Genomic DNA, 15,541 nt, shown 5'->3' with positions numbered 1-15,541 from the left:
AATAAAATAAAAAAGTAAAATTATTTTCTCTATTACTTGTTCAAGTTTTAAAAGTTTTTCATAGAGGTCATTTATAGCCTTGGTTAAAATAATTTCTAGACACCAGTTTTTGTTGTTATTGCGAATTGCTCTTGTTGGTTCATTTTTTCATCAAATTTTCTAGTTGATTAATGCAAATGTAAGGAAATCCTACTGATTTTTATAAATTGATGTTGTCTGTTGGAACTTTGCTGCATCAGCAATACATTTACCAAAGTATTTGATCACCCATGTTTCTTCTGTACTTAGTACTGCATCCTCCTGAATTTGTTTTTCTCTACAAATGTAAAGAGATTTAGCTTCTTCCTCCGATTCTGTTTCCATTATGAGTCTTTGAGTGCCTGAGGACATATTTGTTATGCCCCTATATTTGAATGACAGTTTGATGTGTCGTCTTCATCAGTTCTTTAAATATATTACTTCATTGTCTAACTGAGTCCAGTGTTGCTGATGCGTAGTACAATGCCACTTGACTTTTTTCTTTTTAGGTGATCTTTCTCTCTAGCAGCTTTTAGAATGTCCTCTTTCTCTTTGCGTACTCTAGGTCCATTTTCTCCTTAACTCTTGTTTGTTCCTTGATGAGATTTTTTTGTTTTCTTTGACTGAGTCTTGTTCTGTCACCCAGGCTGCAGTGCAGTCGTGTGATGTCGGCTCACTGCAACCTCCACCTCCCAGGTTCCAGCGATTCTCCTGCCTCAGCCTCCCAAGTAGCTGGGATTATAGGTGTGCCCCACAACACCCAGGTGTTTCTTGTAGTTTTAGTAGAGCAGGGTTTCTCCATGTTGCCCACACTTGTCTGGAACTCCTGGCCTCAAGTGATCTGCCCATCTTGGCCTCCCAAAGTGCTGGGATTACAAGCATGAGCCACTCTGCCCAGTCTTTTTTTTCATTTTTCTTTTTCTTTTCTTTTCTTTTTTTTTAATGAGCTGTGTCATCTTTCTTTAAAAATGGAAATACATCTTTATTAGTTCTAATTTTTCCCCTGTGGGGATCCCATTATTCAAATATTCCTGATACTTTTATATCTAGTCTCCCAACATCTTAGCACTTCTTTAAATGTTTTCTCTCTTTGCTCTTTCCTTTTTTGTGAGAGTTCCCCAATCAAACATGCCTCCTCACTAATTATTTTTAGTTACATCCATCCTGTAATATTTCTCATTTAGCATATTCTTTATTTCAACATTATATTTAAGTATTTATACATGAAATTCTTAGTTATGATTTCTTTTTAGTGCATTATAGTAGGAAATCTTTCTTTGTGTCCTTGAGTAAATGTACTAGATTATTCCACGTTCTTGGGCTGTTTCAGGTGGTGCCTGTTGTTCAGGGTGCTGTCTTCCTTTACCAATCCTCAGGCGTCTGATTATGTTGGTGTGTGGGTTCATGTTCCTTGGCGGTCATGGCTGGTGCTTCTGGGGAAGCACAGAAGGCCTGGTCCCAGCCTATGTCCCTCTAGGCATATTTAAGGTGAAGGACGGGGAGGAAACCCACAGTGGAGAGCCCTAGACATGGCAGCAGACCATCCCTGTTTGCTGCCTCTTCAGCTGGAGATTCCTGTGACCAAGATTTCACATTTAAGCTGCTAGAAGGCAAGAGTACCAGGAGGAAATTATTGCTGGGACACCCATCTGGGGGTTGGAAATGGAGGTTTGTTGGAGTGATTGTCAGAGTGTGATTGCTCAGTCCGCAACTCTTGTCATCAACGAGGCCCCACTGTAGGGCTTTTACAATGTTCCTCCTCTCACTGTCACTCCCCGCCACCCCTAGCCATCCTCCACCTCAGGCTCCAGCCCTTCCTATTCCCAGCCCTGCCTCTGACCTTTACACATCCAACTCCTCAGAGATTTTGTGGCAAGTCAGGTGTCATTAACGCAGGTCTCAGTAACAACTGCTTCTGTACTGACGGAGTGGTTCAGTTAAATATTAAAAGCTGATTGAGCCAGTGCTCTTCTACAAAGGCTAGATTGTAACAAAAGCCCACCAAGAGTTTTGCCCAGGCCTCTCCTGGGCCTTGAAGCATTGCAAGATAACCAAGGAATTCTTAACAGGACCCTTTTAGGATTAAACAAGTTTTACTGGGGGTCTGAAAAAAATCCTCCCAGGCCTCTACAAACAAGTTTACTGGGGGTCTGAAGGAACTCCCCAAGTCTCCATGATTTAGCAGGAGACAAGATAAGGTTAATCACCCCAGCACCTGGACCCATTTAGATTAAGTAAATTTACGAGGCTCCTGAGGAAGGTCTTCAGGACTCAGACCTAGATTAGAAGAAGTTAATCACTGATGTCTTTAGATGAATGCACACTTACACGTTGACATATAGCTTTGAAGGTATGTAAGCCCTGGAAAAGTTTGTAATTTTGAGCTGATCTGGCAATATTTCCCAGGCCTTCTCCCTGTACCTGGTTACAGAAATAAACTCTCTTCTTTCCCAGTTCACCAGCATCTCGTTATTGGGCCGCAAGAATAAACAGCCCAACCTTCCGTTTGGTCCAGGAACAATTTCTCTCAGATTTTTAAATAAATTGTTTTTCAAATTAATACTTCTTTTTTATTTTTTTATTTATTTTTTTCTATGTTTTTTTTGAGACGGAGTCTGCTCTTGTCGCCCAGGCTGGAAGTGCGTGGCCGGGATCTCAGCTCAACTGCTGCTCTCTGCTCTCTCCATGTGCAGCTTAGAGGCATTCTCCTGCTCAGCCTCCCGAGTGACTGGACTACAGGCGCGCCGCCACCTCGCCGGCTAGTTTTTTGTATTTTTTTTAGTAGAGACGGGGTATATTTTTTTTTCAACGTGTTAGTCAGATGGTCTCGATCTCCTGAACCTCGTGAATTCAGCCCAGAGTCTCGCGCCCTCCTCTCTAAAGTGGCTGGGATTACAGGCTTGAAGCCACCGCTCCCTCGGACCTTTCTTTTTTTTATAAGATGTCTTCCAGTTGATTTTTGGAAGAAGCACTACACAGCCTATGACAGTTTGCCATATTGCCAGGTAGAAAAGTGATGACATGATAAAATGCTATGCAAATAGAAACTGTAAGAACTAGGACAAATACTTGATAATTATCTATCAATCAACTTCTAGAGCTCAAAAACAAAAAAAGAAAAGGAAGTTAGTTTTGGGTATCTTTGTGACATTATTTGTTTGACATAAAATGGCTGTGAGAACAGATTTTTTTTTTAATTGTTTAAGTGTCTGTGAAGATGAAAGCTTGACAATAGACACCAAGAAGGACTGACACGGAGTGATGCCAGGGTCAGGTCCTCGAGAGCCATGGGCAGCTGCACACTAGGTCACCTCATGCAAATACTTAATTCCCACCTGAGACTCCAATTAGGTTGTTAGGTTTGCTCCCTAGAAGATGCACATACACTAGGGAACACCTGGAAGGGTGAAACTTGAGAAGCATCAAAACACCAGTACTCGTTGCTTTTGTTCGGGGAGATCGCATCAGACTCCATGTCCTTTCCCCTACTTTCCTCTGGACCTTTCACCTAATTAGCTAGGAATTTATATATACTAGTCACAGGGTTCAGGACTCCTCCCCCACCACACTCTGCAGGCTTTGAAATCAAAGGTCTGAATATCTCCCCAGGCCATCAGAAACGGCAAGACCTGGCAAATAAGAGATTGTACTAACCAGTGACAAAATCACAGACAACATGTGCTCTTCCCCTTCCACAGAATCCACAAGTAGTTGCAGTGAAAGAGCCCTAGATTTGAAGCCAAGGCCATCAGATGCCCTCCCAGCCATTGTCACTAATCACATATCCACAAGCCAGGTCACTTAATCTCTCAAAGCCTCAACGTCCATATCTTCCAAATGGGGCTAAAAATTCAGGTTAACTCCGTGGAACTTTCATGAGAAAAGACTGTATGCAAAAGCAACTGAAAACTGATAAAGCACCAGATATGCTAGTACTGCATTACTATCGTGAAATAAACAGGGCTCATTTCCAAAGGTACAAAGACCCGGCAAGTATAAAGACTTCTTCCTAGGTCTAGACTTTCCATAGAAATAGCTTTCCTATCCACTTTCTGATGCCGAGAATTTTGAAAGTTCTTTTCCCTTAGGTTGAGATGTAAAGGGCAAATCTGCATGGGAAAAGATTGCTTCAATTTATCAGTCGTGGGAACCTGGGGTAAACGCATTTTCAGAGCATTTATTGAAAGGAGAGCAGTGGGCTTCTGAGGTAGAAGAGTTGCAATCTTTATGTGGGCTAAAAGAGGCAAATCCAGGTGCCTGGGAACCTTGTTTATAGTTTTGCTGTCCTACACCAGCTCTTTTGTCAGAATTGCTTAAAAAACAAACATTGTTTTTGCAAGACCTCACCCTAGATGTCTAAACTTCTAAAATCCCTAACAATCAATTTTTCTGACTTTGAATGCTTATCTAACAGGTAACATGCATTTTAAATTAATCCTTGTATCAACACTTCAGCCGAAAAACTGAAGTCTGGGAGTTGAAGGACCCTAAAGTCTCAAAGCAAAAATAAGTATGTCTGTTTTCATTTAAGAAGTGTCAAAATGTGGGTTTATTTAAGTATTTGGAGGTAGTATCTTCTTCAGACACAAATGTTGTGTTCCATTTTCTTCAACACTTTGAGCAATTAGTAGACAAACCAATTACTTGATTGTACTTGAAACAATTACTTGATTAAGTCATATACATTTCCTTCAGTATGAAAAACTACCACCTAATGGTGTTTTACTATTATTTCCCTCAATTTGTACTTTACATAATACATTCCTGGTGCTTCCTCAATCTACAAGTTCCCTTATCCCAAAGGATCAACTTAATATTAGATTGGCCATATAAAATTTCTGCCTTTCCGAGTCAAAAATGGTTCATGATTGACTCAGGTTTTGTGTAGAGCCAGATTTCTGGATTCAAAGCCCATTCAAGCCATTTCCTAGGTCTAAAACCGCAAATGGTTATATGATTTTTCTGAACCTCAGTTTCCTCATCTGTAAAATGGGCTTAACAATAGTGCCAACTTCAGACAGTTGTAAAAATTAAATGAGATGATGAACAGAAAGTACTTAGCACAGTGCCTAGCACACAGTAATTACTTAGTACATGTCAGCTTAAAAGAGAAAAGGGAACGAAATTGATCCATCTATCTGTATTTCCAATGCTTATCACAGTGCCTAATTCGTTCTATACACTAATTAAAATTTGTATTGGATTGGATGGTTTTGGTCTTCAATTCTATCAAACTGAGCCATGATGTATCCATAATCACGTGTGACATTGTGTAAGAGTTTAATGTTTCTAGTGTTGAAAGAAAAACCTTAAACAAATTAAATTTTGTTGAATTTATTTGAGCAAAGAAACCATTCATGAATAAGTCAGCACCCTGAATTAGTAAAGATTTAGAGAGCTCCAATATAAATACTGGACTGTCAGTATTTAGAGACAAAAATAGCTTGATTGGTTACAGCTGGCATTTGCCTTTGAGGAACATGTTTTGGCAGTTTGCAGCCTGTGATTGACTGAAAGCATGGCTATTATGATTGGTCAAGACTCAGTTACTTGTTATACGAATATACTCTCAGGTTAAGTTGCAGTTTGTTTATATATTAGGTTAAGTACCCTACCTACCTAGGCAGTTTTGGGCCACATTAAATTTACTTTAATGCTATTGAGTTTTATCCATTTTCTTAGTGGAATAACGAACTTGTGGAGACTACCCGAGTACTCCAAAATTTAGAGATCAGAAAGAGGGGAGCACCTGTGTGGAGTGACCAGGGATTTGGAGGAAAACTATGGGATTGTCAGGTCTAAGGGCAAAGTGAAAAAGGTGCTTTGAGAAGAAGGGAGAGCAGCTTTGCCATTTGCTGCTGAAGGTTCAAGACCAAACACTGCATTTGGCAATAAGGAAGCCACTGGTGACCTTGATGAGAGGGATTTCCTTGAAGCACTGGGGGCAAAAGCCTAAGTGGTCAATTAAAGACAGAATGAGAGGTAAGCATGTACAACACTGAGAGCAGACATTTTATTTTATTTTATTTTATTTTATTTTATTTTTTTTGAGATGGAGTCTCGCTCTGTCGCCCAGGCTGGAGTGCAGTGGCCGGATCTCAGCTCACTGCAAGCTCCGCCTCCCGGGTTCACGCCATTCTCCTGCCTCAGCCTCCCGAGTAGCTGGGACTACAGGCGCCCGCCACCTCACCCGGCTAGTTTTGTATTTTTTAGTAGAGATGGGGTTTCACCATGTTAGCCAGGATGGTCTTGATCTCCTGACCTCGTGATCCGCCCGTCTTGGCCTCCCAAAGTGCTGGGATTACAGGCTTGAGCCACCGCGCCCGGCCGAGAGCAGACATTTTAAATAAATTTCGCTATAGATGACAGCATAGATTTGGTGGCATTCAGTAAGACATATAGGGTCAAGAGGAGGTATTTAAAGATGGAATTGTATAAGAACAATAAGAAGAATATAGTAGAAAGGGGAAATAGATCACGAGAAAGAGAGGGGAAAACTGCAGGAGCACAGCCTTATGTGAGAAATAAGCAGTACAACCAGTGCATGCATGGTGGTGCTGGCCCCAGGGCCAGAGCAGGGACTGTTCCTCCACATAGTGAGAAGGCAGTGACAAGGCAGTGTGTGGGGTATAAAGGCAGGCAATCTGCCAAATTTGCTAATGGAAAATGGAGCTGTTCTTTTCTGATTGTTTCTATTTTCTCAGTGAATTGAGAGTCAAAGTGATTAGCTGAGAATGAGTAGAAAGGGACTATGGCAGAAGAGAAGTTGTGACTAGCCCTCTTGGGACGGGAGACCAAATGGACTGGCAAAAGGTAGTAGAGTTACCAGGCCATGGTGAGGGTCGACTTGAGATGTATGTTTGTACATTTAAAGCTAACAAGTTAGTACAAAGTTGTGATTTTCTTCATCTATGTTTAGCTGCTCAGATGCAGGCGTAGAGTAGATTAAGAGTTGGGTTTAACCAAAATTGAAGGTTTGGTAGGCCAGTCCAACAGAGAGCACAAATGGCAAAGTGTGTGCAAGGGATTGCTTATGGTGAGGCACCATGGTTAATCTGAGCTGGGTAAGGAGAGAAAAGAGGTGATGAGGTGTAATAAAAGGTAAAAACGTAGAGGAGTCAGTGGTGGTCTCAGTGGGAGAAAAAGGTGTGGGGGTACTTTAAAGAGGAGCTGGGAAGATAGAGGTGGTTGGAAATTGCAATGCATGAAACTAAAATGTTGGAGGTGGCATAAACACTGTAATAACAAAGTCCACATTATGACTGTAGAGTGGGAGGCTAAAGTCATGTCCATCAACATGGACATGGACATGGGAGCTTCAATGAGAGGCTAGGGCAGGTGAATTATCTTATGTGGAGACTGACATCTCACATCCATTGCGATGACGGATGGTGAAGAGGAAAGTGGTGATCTATGTGCTTAAATTTTATGAATGAGGGACAGTGGAACATGACAGTTAGTTGGCTGCAAGAATAAAGGACACTGGGTGGCACAGACTGCAGCATGTGCTTTAAGACAGCAGGGTTTTTGAGAGGAGGAAGTAGAGATATACCCTGGAAGTAACAGTATGAAGCAAAGAGGACACAGGCCTTGTTGTAAGCACTTAAAGTGTGTTGGATTGACAAGAAGCAACAGGTATTTCAGAGAAGAGATTGGAAATGAAGAATTTCACTGATGACAGAACTTTGCAAAAGGCTCAGTGTAAGAGCAGGAGGTGACAGAGCAAGGTAGGAGATTGAGTTAGAACACCACCACACCAAGATATATGGAGATAAGAATTTAAAGATAAGACGGAAGACTTAGATATCCTGGACCGCTGGGGGCACCTAGACATTCTCTGTCTGTAGGAACATGAAGTCAACCATATCCTCCTAAAGCAGGAACTACTCCAGCTCTTTTCTGTGTTCTCTACAGGCTCATATTAGACAGGGGGTTGGTGGTAGGGATAATTGAATGAACTAAGGAGTGAATGCATGATTCTCGTAAAAGGTAGAGGAAGATTGGTGCTGTGGGAGGAGTGGAGGGAGACATTCATTTGGAAAATCAGATGGCAAGAGCCTTTTTATTGAGTAATAGAAGAGCAAAGCAGAAAGACCAGAATCTGGAGTCAAAAGACACGGTTGAGTTCTCATTCTGCAACTTCCTAGCTGTAGGTCTTTGGGAAAATGACTCCTTTATACATAACTCTGACCTCATCTATAAAGTAAACCTTTCCTCCTTAGGAGATTGAGCTTCAAACTGTCACCTCTTTGAGGCTCCTGTCCCTTTACTATAACAGTAATTGTATCCACTTGGAAATTGTGTAGAGCTGTACAAATAAAAGGGTGGACAATAAACAGGAGAAATATAGTAGGTTCCACATACTCTAATACCCAGCCCTTGGCCTGTGTGCCAGCACTCACTCCCAAAAAAGCTACTATTCACTCCCTTGAAAAGCTACTATTAAAAAGAGTTTCCCTTTGGTTTTGAAAGATGTTTCTTATAATGCATAGCACTTTAAAATAATAACAACTAACACCACAGAGAGGAGTGTGGAACACCCAGTGAGAGTAATACAGATAAGGAGCCAGGGTCTAAAACAAGCCACATAGGATTACCTTGGGACGTGATACAACAGGGAACATCATAACCTCCCTGCTTAGATGGTAGGGCAGAAACAAGGCTGTCACAGAGCCTGATGGAGTAGGAGGAACCACGCCCAGCCACACATGCTCAAGAGCAGGGCAACTATGTACATGTTGGAGAGATGCTGTTTGTCTTTGACTCGCCCATGTTCTGAGTGAGCCCTTTGGCCCAGTTTTAGAAGCAGACTGAGCCACGGTGAGTAGAGGCGGGGCTTAAGGAGGCAGGAGTCCTGGGGCTTTATAAAGCCCTGTTGGGCACCGCTGGGCATCTCTTTCAAGGTCTGTGAACTGCTGGCTTTCTCCTTGCTCCTCTGGAGATGCAGCGTCTGTTGACTCCAGTGAAGAACATTCTGCAACTGACAAGAGTGATGCAGGAAGCCTCCCTCACACCTGCTCGCCTGCTCCCAGCAGCCCACCAAACGTGAGTCACTTTTTGATAAGCATTTTGTAACCAGTAAAAGAGACAGAGGGCCTGCTCTTGGGGAAAACTCACTAGAATCCCACTCAAAATTTGGCAAGGCTTGTGCACAGCGGCCTTAGACAAGCAAGTTAACTTTACAGGGTCTCAGTTGCCTCATCTCTAAACAGACAATCCCTTTCAGCTGTAGAATGAGAGGAGCCCAAACCTCTGACACATGCTGTGTTTGTGAGCAATGGCATCTTTTACTCCATCAACTGCACGAAGCAGTAGAAATATCAGTACCAGGGCCACAGCTCTCCTCTCTCCACTACCATTCCAACCTTTACCCCTAGCCTCTGCCAAGACCCTCAGGACCCTGTGCCAACTGCAGTGTTAGTAAAACCAGTGACTTTAAATCACTGCAGCAGGATCAAAAATGGACCGAGGATAAGAAGCTATGTTTGTCTTGTGTTCCAATTTTATGAAAAGGGGAAATGTGTGTTTATGTGTGTATGTGTACATGTTCTTTGCAAGAACAGGCACACCCCTTTTCTTTGTAAATACTCCCTGAATGTGGCCCAAGTGCTTATGTTTTCCATAGTCAGGGATGATGGTAATACAGCTATCGTTAGTGTCTCCAGCTCCCAGCCACCTATGTGTTGCTGTCTAGTCCCCAAACAATTCACTACACATTGGGACTGGTTTTATATTCTATGACTACTAAATATTTAGAAAAATGATTTTGATCTAGTGTCTTTCCTTGCCAAATACCCAGGGAACCTGGGTGTATAGATGTGCATGGTAGGGGCTGATACATGTAGCTTTCTTATATTCTTCACTGTGCTACCATCACCTCACTCTCCCCATGCACTGCCAAGCCCTGCATGTTGGTTAAATGTCCCAGCTCAGGATTTAACCTGTTTCTATATTTGTGAAGAAGAGATTGATGTGGGTTTGCTTGTTTCGATAGCAATAGTTGGCCATCAGCCAAAAGACACACATCAATCCTCCCCGACATTCTGACTTCCTTGGTTCAAACTCTTGGAATCATTCACATTTCCCTTCTGGTATATTTACAGTTCATCCCATTAGGCATGGCTTGAACTAATATTGCTTTTCATGAGTCATCTTTTCTCTATATGTCTAATCGCCTTTAATCCAACCCACATTGGCTCTAACTCCAATCTAAAAGTGACTTCCATCTCAGCATCTGCTTTGCTGTCTTCAAAATTAGCAAGACTTGTGCCCTCCACGTCCTGTATTTCTCACATATTGTCTCCCTGCTCCCCTACATATCTGCATCTCCAGGGTTCCTTAGTTGTTCAGTCACCCCCCGCTGTGGCCACTGCCCCTTCATTCCCCTCCAGTTCTTCACTGGCAGAAGTCTGCATTGCCTCAAATGCAGTCTCTTCCATGAAGCTTCCCTGATCCTCCAACCCACTGAAATCTCTGCTTCCTTTGAACTCCTGTGGATTTTGCCCACATCCCTCTTGTGGCCCTGACCACATTCTGCCTTGAAGTTGGGTTATATGTGTGCTTATCATTCCTCACACTGGTCAAGGAGGTCTCAAGAACCTCGCCCTCTTCTTTTCTTTGTCCAACCTCTTTGTTCAACCCTCACAACCCCTTCCCAGCACAGTGCCTGAAATGTAGTGATAATTTTGAAACACAAAGGAAGGAGGCAAGATGGAACACAGAAGGAAAGATGTGGTACATGTTCTTGAAGTGGGCAACACCAGGAGAAAATGATTTAAAATTACACAAAGTGATCGTTCTTTAGAGAAAGCACAAGATGAGAAGGATACTCTTAACTACGGTGGGCTGAAGCTTCCGAAGCCTCTATGTGTTAATTTTCTTCAAGGCTTTATAATCCATTTCTAGAAATAGCTCCCCACCAAGACAGCTACAAAAGTTACCAACTGACCCATTCTAAGCTTCTTGCAAGCTTAGATTTCTAACTGGGAAGAAAGGGAGGGAGTCAGCCCAGAGAAGGCAGAGTGAGAACGAGGCTGAGAGAAAGGCAGCCAAGCTGGCAGTACAAGCACTGGCTAACCATTAGCTCCTAGGTACTGGGGAAGCTCGTCTGTAAATATTTGAGAGTACAAACTCCAGTTATTTGGAGGGCGTCAAATAAACAGGGCAGATAAATAAACTCCAAACCTCTCCTGTCAGATATAATGTGTATTTATCACTTTGCTTCACTATCTTGTGATCATATGATCCACTTTTGCCTGACAGCTGTCCTTAAAAGTGACCTTCCTGCTGGGAGAATTGGGGCTACCAGAGGCTCAGAATCCCAAAGGTGATTGATAGACACATTCAATCTGAGTTTCAGCTCCTGTAGAGTGGAGCTAAATTTATAAGCCTGGCACCCAAGGCAGTGAAGGGACAGAATATTTCTAACATGTGATAAACTATGAAGTTACCTGAGCGCATCACTTTACCAGTGTGTGCCTTGGTTTTACTATCTATAAAATGAAGAATGTTGCTGAAGTGAACAGAAGGTAGGAAGTACTTTTGTATGGGAGCAGTACAGAGATCACCAAGTTCACCTCCCATATGCTCCCATACAAAAGGGAACATAGATTTTCACCGGGGATGTTAAGAATCTGGGTTGAAGAAAAGTGGATTGGTCCAGAAAAGAAATAGATCATCTCTCCCCTCTTCTGCTGACCCCTTTTCCCCGCCTTTTTTTCCCTCTGCTCTCATTTAGAATTGCTCTTTCTGCTCTCTGTGTTCCCTGTATATTTAGCTGTAAAAATGTCTGCCTCTTTCAGTGGGCTCTGCTCTCTTTATGGGCACAATGCATGTCTTATTTACTACTGTGTGTTTGGACTAGAACTGTGTTGGGTGTGCTCAATAAGCATTGGAAGGCCCAATCAGAAAAATCAGCTAGCAGAAAACTTACTTATAAGTAGGAAAACAGTGGGTATATTCTTGTGTAGAAAAAAAGAAAGAAGAAAGAGAAAGGCATATAATTAGAGGTATACTTTAAAAATGAGTACAGATTGTATCTTTACTCATGATGATGTTGAAAGATTTATACAAGCCCTATAAGGGCTTATAACATGTAGAAGTAAAGTATATGACAATAATAGTTCAAAAGGATGCAGAGAGTAAATAAAGGCAACCTAAAGTTTTTGCAGTGTTCCAAATGTAAGAAGTATTAATTTAAGTAAGATTTCAACAAGCCAATTAAGCATGTTATAATCTTTAAGGTCATCAGTAAAAGGAAAAGAGGGTATAAGATGAATAATAAATATTTACTTAACCAAAAAGGATAAGGAAAAGGAGGAATAAAAGAACAAAGAACAAATGAGACAAATAGAAACAAATGAAAAAATAGACTTAGTTCCGGGTGGTGGCTCATGCCAGCACTTTGGGAGACCGAGGTGGGCTGATCACGAGGCCAGGAGATTGAGATCATCCTGGCTAACCCATCTCTACTAAAACTACAAAAAATTAGCTGGGCGTGTTGGTGGGCACCTGTAGTCCCAGCTACTTGGGAGGCTGAGGCAGGAGATTGGCATGAACCTAGGAGGCAGAGCTTGCAATAAGCAGAGATCACGCCACTGCACTCCACCCTGGGTGACAGAGTGAGACTCCTCTCAAAAAAAAAAAAAAAAAAAAGAAAAAAAAAAAAAGACTTAGTTCCAACTATATCAGTAATTACAACAAATATAAATGGATGAAATACTCAAATTAAAACACCACTATTGTTAGACTTATTAAAATTTTTTAAAGGACTAAAAATATACACTGGTTACAAGAGACGTATGTTAAAGATAAAGACTTTAAGAAGTTGAAAGTAAAAGGGACAGAAAAGACATACCGTGCAAACAGTAAGCAAAAAGCTAGTGTAGCTATATCGATATCAGAAAAGGAAACTATGCCAAGAATATCACAAAGGTGAAAAGGGAAATTTAATAAGGATAAAGGGGTCAATTCAATGAAAAGACATAACAATACTAAATTTGTAGTCATCTGATAACATAGCTTCAAAACATCTAGAAAATTAATTAAATGATTGCTATATTACTGTCTTTTGAGGAAACTGTCTACAGACCATTAGTGGGAGTTTGATTGTTATGTCTATCACAGGTTTTCTACAGCCTCTGCTGTCCCCCTGGCCAAAACAGATACTTGGCCAAAAGACGTGGGCATCCTGGCCCTGGAGGTCTACTTCCCAGCCCAATATGTGGACCAAACTGACCTGGAGAAGTATAACAATGTGGAAGCAGGAAAGTATACGGTGGGCTTGGGCCAGACTCGTATGGGCTTCTGCTCAGTCCAAGAGGACATCAACTCCCTGTGCCTGACGGTGGTGCAACGGCTGATGGAGCGCATACAGCTCCCATGGGACTCAGTGGGCAGGCTGGAAGTAGGCACTGAGACCATCATTGACAAGTCCAAAGCTGTCAAAACAGTGCTCATGGAACTCTTCCAGGATTCAGGCAATACTGATATTGAGGGCATAGATACCACCAATGCCTGCTACGGTGGTACTGCCTCCCTCTTCAATGCTGCCAACTGGATGGAGTCTAGTTCCTGGGATGGTATGTACTGCCACGAGCCTTATGTAAGAAAGGTGCTGGGATTGGAGGCTGAATATTATCAGTTTTGCTTTTCAGTTCCCCAGGTGGCTTCAACTAGTGAAGGAAGGACAATACATTCACACAGCTGCTGCTATCATCCAACAATAACCACTTAGGCTCATATAGCTTTACACAGTTAGGTAGCATGTTCACATGGCCATTCATTTAATTCTTACAACAGCCTAGGAAGTGTGTATTATACCAGATTTATAGTTGAGAACATGGAAGATCTGATATTCTACACAGAGTGAGTGGCAGAGGCAAAAATGCCAAACCACATCTGATATATTCCCTATTTTACTGTACCTGTTTCTCTTAAACATGTCCTAAGTCTCTGAGAGAGAGATTGGTGATGTTGAAAGATTTATACAAGTTTAGATGTTCAGGAAAAAAACACCCTCGTAGAAATAGGCCCAGAAAATCACAGGATAGACTGTGAATATTTCTCCTCTTTCTTCCTTAGCTGGCTCCTCGGATATCGCTTTTTGCTTGACGTATTAACATTACCTTGTATCTTACTTATATCTTCTCCCAATGCTATACTGGAGGACAACCCTTGTTGTTATGGCAAGAAACAATTCAAGGGAAACAGTACAATATGAGAGTTTGAAGCCATAGCTCTATCAATAAACAATGATAAATTCCCTAACCTTTTGAGCCTCAGGGTTCTTATATGCCTATCTGCCTTGCTTAACTCATAAGAGGACTGAATAAAATAATTCATAGAAATGTGAAATTTTCATAAAGATATAAAAAAGTGTGTTGGCAGTAGTTAAGACACTGTATTTACTAAGTTTGAAACTAGGGTTAAAAATCTTAGAAACCATGATGAGCATTAATTATAAAATTAATCAAAAAGCCTTAATATTGGCAGAGTCCTCAGAGATTATCTAATTCAATATCTTTTGCCTTAGAAAAAAGAGGTCAAAAGGAGTTTGACAGTTTATCTCTGTTCATGCAGCAAGACAGTGCAATTCCAAAAGTCCATTCCATGCTTTTCCAACTGCCCTACCTGGCTCCATCATTAACAATTCCACTGACATGGGATGGTCCAGTCTACATCATCAAGTCTGTTCTTAAAGTGCCTCTCCTACTTGGTACTTGTATTACTACCTGTCTAGTAACCCCTACCACCGTTACCACCAGATATGTCCAACCAATTATTTAGTTGAGGAGTAGAAATGAAAAATAAGGGGCATTCACCAGCCTTTAACCTAAAATCAAAGAGCCTATTCTTGAGATCATTGTCAGCCTTAAGCATGCCATTTCAAATGAGTAGATTCTTCTGAGGGACTGGGTATTCCACAGATGGGGTTGCAAATGCATCTTTTAAAACAAATATGGTATCTTGGTATAAAAGTAAAAGTTTTAAAAATAAGTTATTGAAATGTGAATTTTTAGTTTGTATTTAAAACGAAAACACCTAAGCTTGAGCCTGGACTGTCGGACTATATACCCTGCAGGTGACAGCAACCACCAGGACCAGAGGATGCCAGTGTGAATGAGAACTCTGCTTCTGACCTAACCAATCATTCACCTGGGGACCCTCAGGTGGGAGGGAGTGGCTCTGAGACTCAGGGAGTTCTGAATCACTCCAGAGAAAAGAGGAGGGCATGAGGAAAGAGAAGAGTATTTCTGGCTCAGATTAGCTGGGAGTCCCCATGTTTTCTTGTCTTTTTTTAAAAAAATGAAAGTAATTAAAATTTGTATTTGGAAAAAAACATACCCATACACAAAAGTATATAAAGTGAAGAAAAACTCAGCCGGTCGCGGTGGCTCATGCCTGTAATCCCAGCACTTTGGGAAGCCAAGGAGGGCGGATCACAAGGTCAGGAGATCGAGACCATCCTGGCTAACACGGGGAAACCCCGTCTCTACTAAAAATATAAAAAATTAGCCGGGCG

The 15,541-nt window shown here is 41.7% G+C and overlaps 1 protein-coding gene across 2 annotated transcripts in view; it reads left to right on the top strand.

Moving 5' to 3' along the window:
- The first annotated feature begins 8,878 nt into the window (after positions 1–8,878).
- Positions 8,879–15,541, top strand: part of HMGCS2 (3-hydroxy-3-methylglutaryl-CoA synthase 2) — a 20,595-nt gene continuing 13,932 nt past the window's right edge. For both annotated transcript variants that reach the window (XM_017869858.1, XM_017869857.1), the window contains exons 1-2: positions 8,879–9,063; positions 13,144–13,598. In XM_017869858.1, the coding sequence (XP_017725347.1) occupies positions 8,960–9,063; positions 13,144–13,598 (559 nt within the window). In that variant the 5' untranslated portion in view covers positions 8,879–8,959. The remainder of the gene's footprint in view (positions 9,064–13,143; positions 13,599–15,541) is intronic.

This window comes from Rhinopithecus bieti, unplaced genomic scaffold (genome assembly GCF_001698545.2).
Source record: "Rhinopithecus bieti isolate Rb0 unplaced genomic scaffold, ASM169854v2 scaffold_3040, whole genome shotgun sequence".
In the NCBI taxonomy this organism is placed as follows: Eukaryota; Metazoa; Chordata; class Mammalia; order Primates; family Cercopithecidae; genus Rhinopithecus; species Rhinopithecus bieti.
This window is presented reverse-complemented; position numbering and strand designations above follow the sequence as displayed.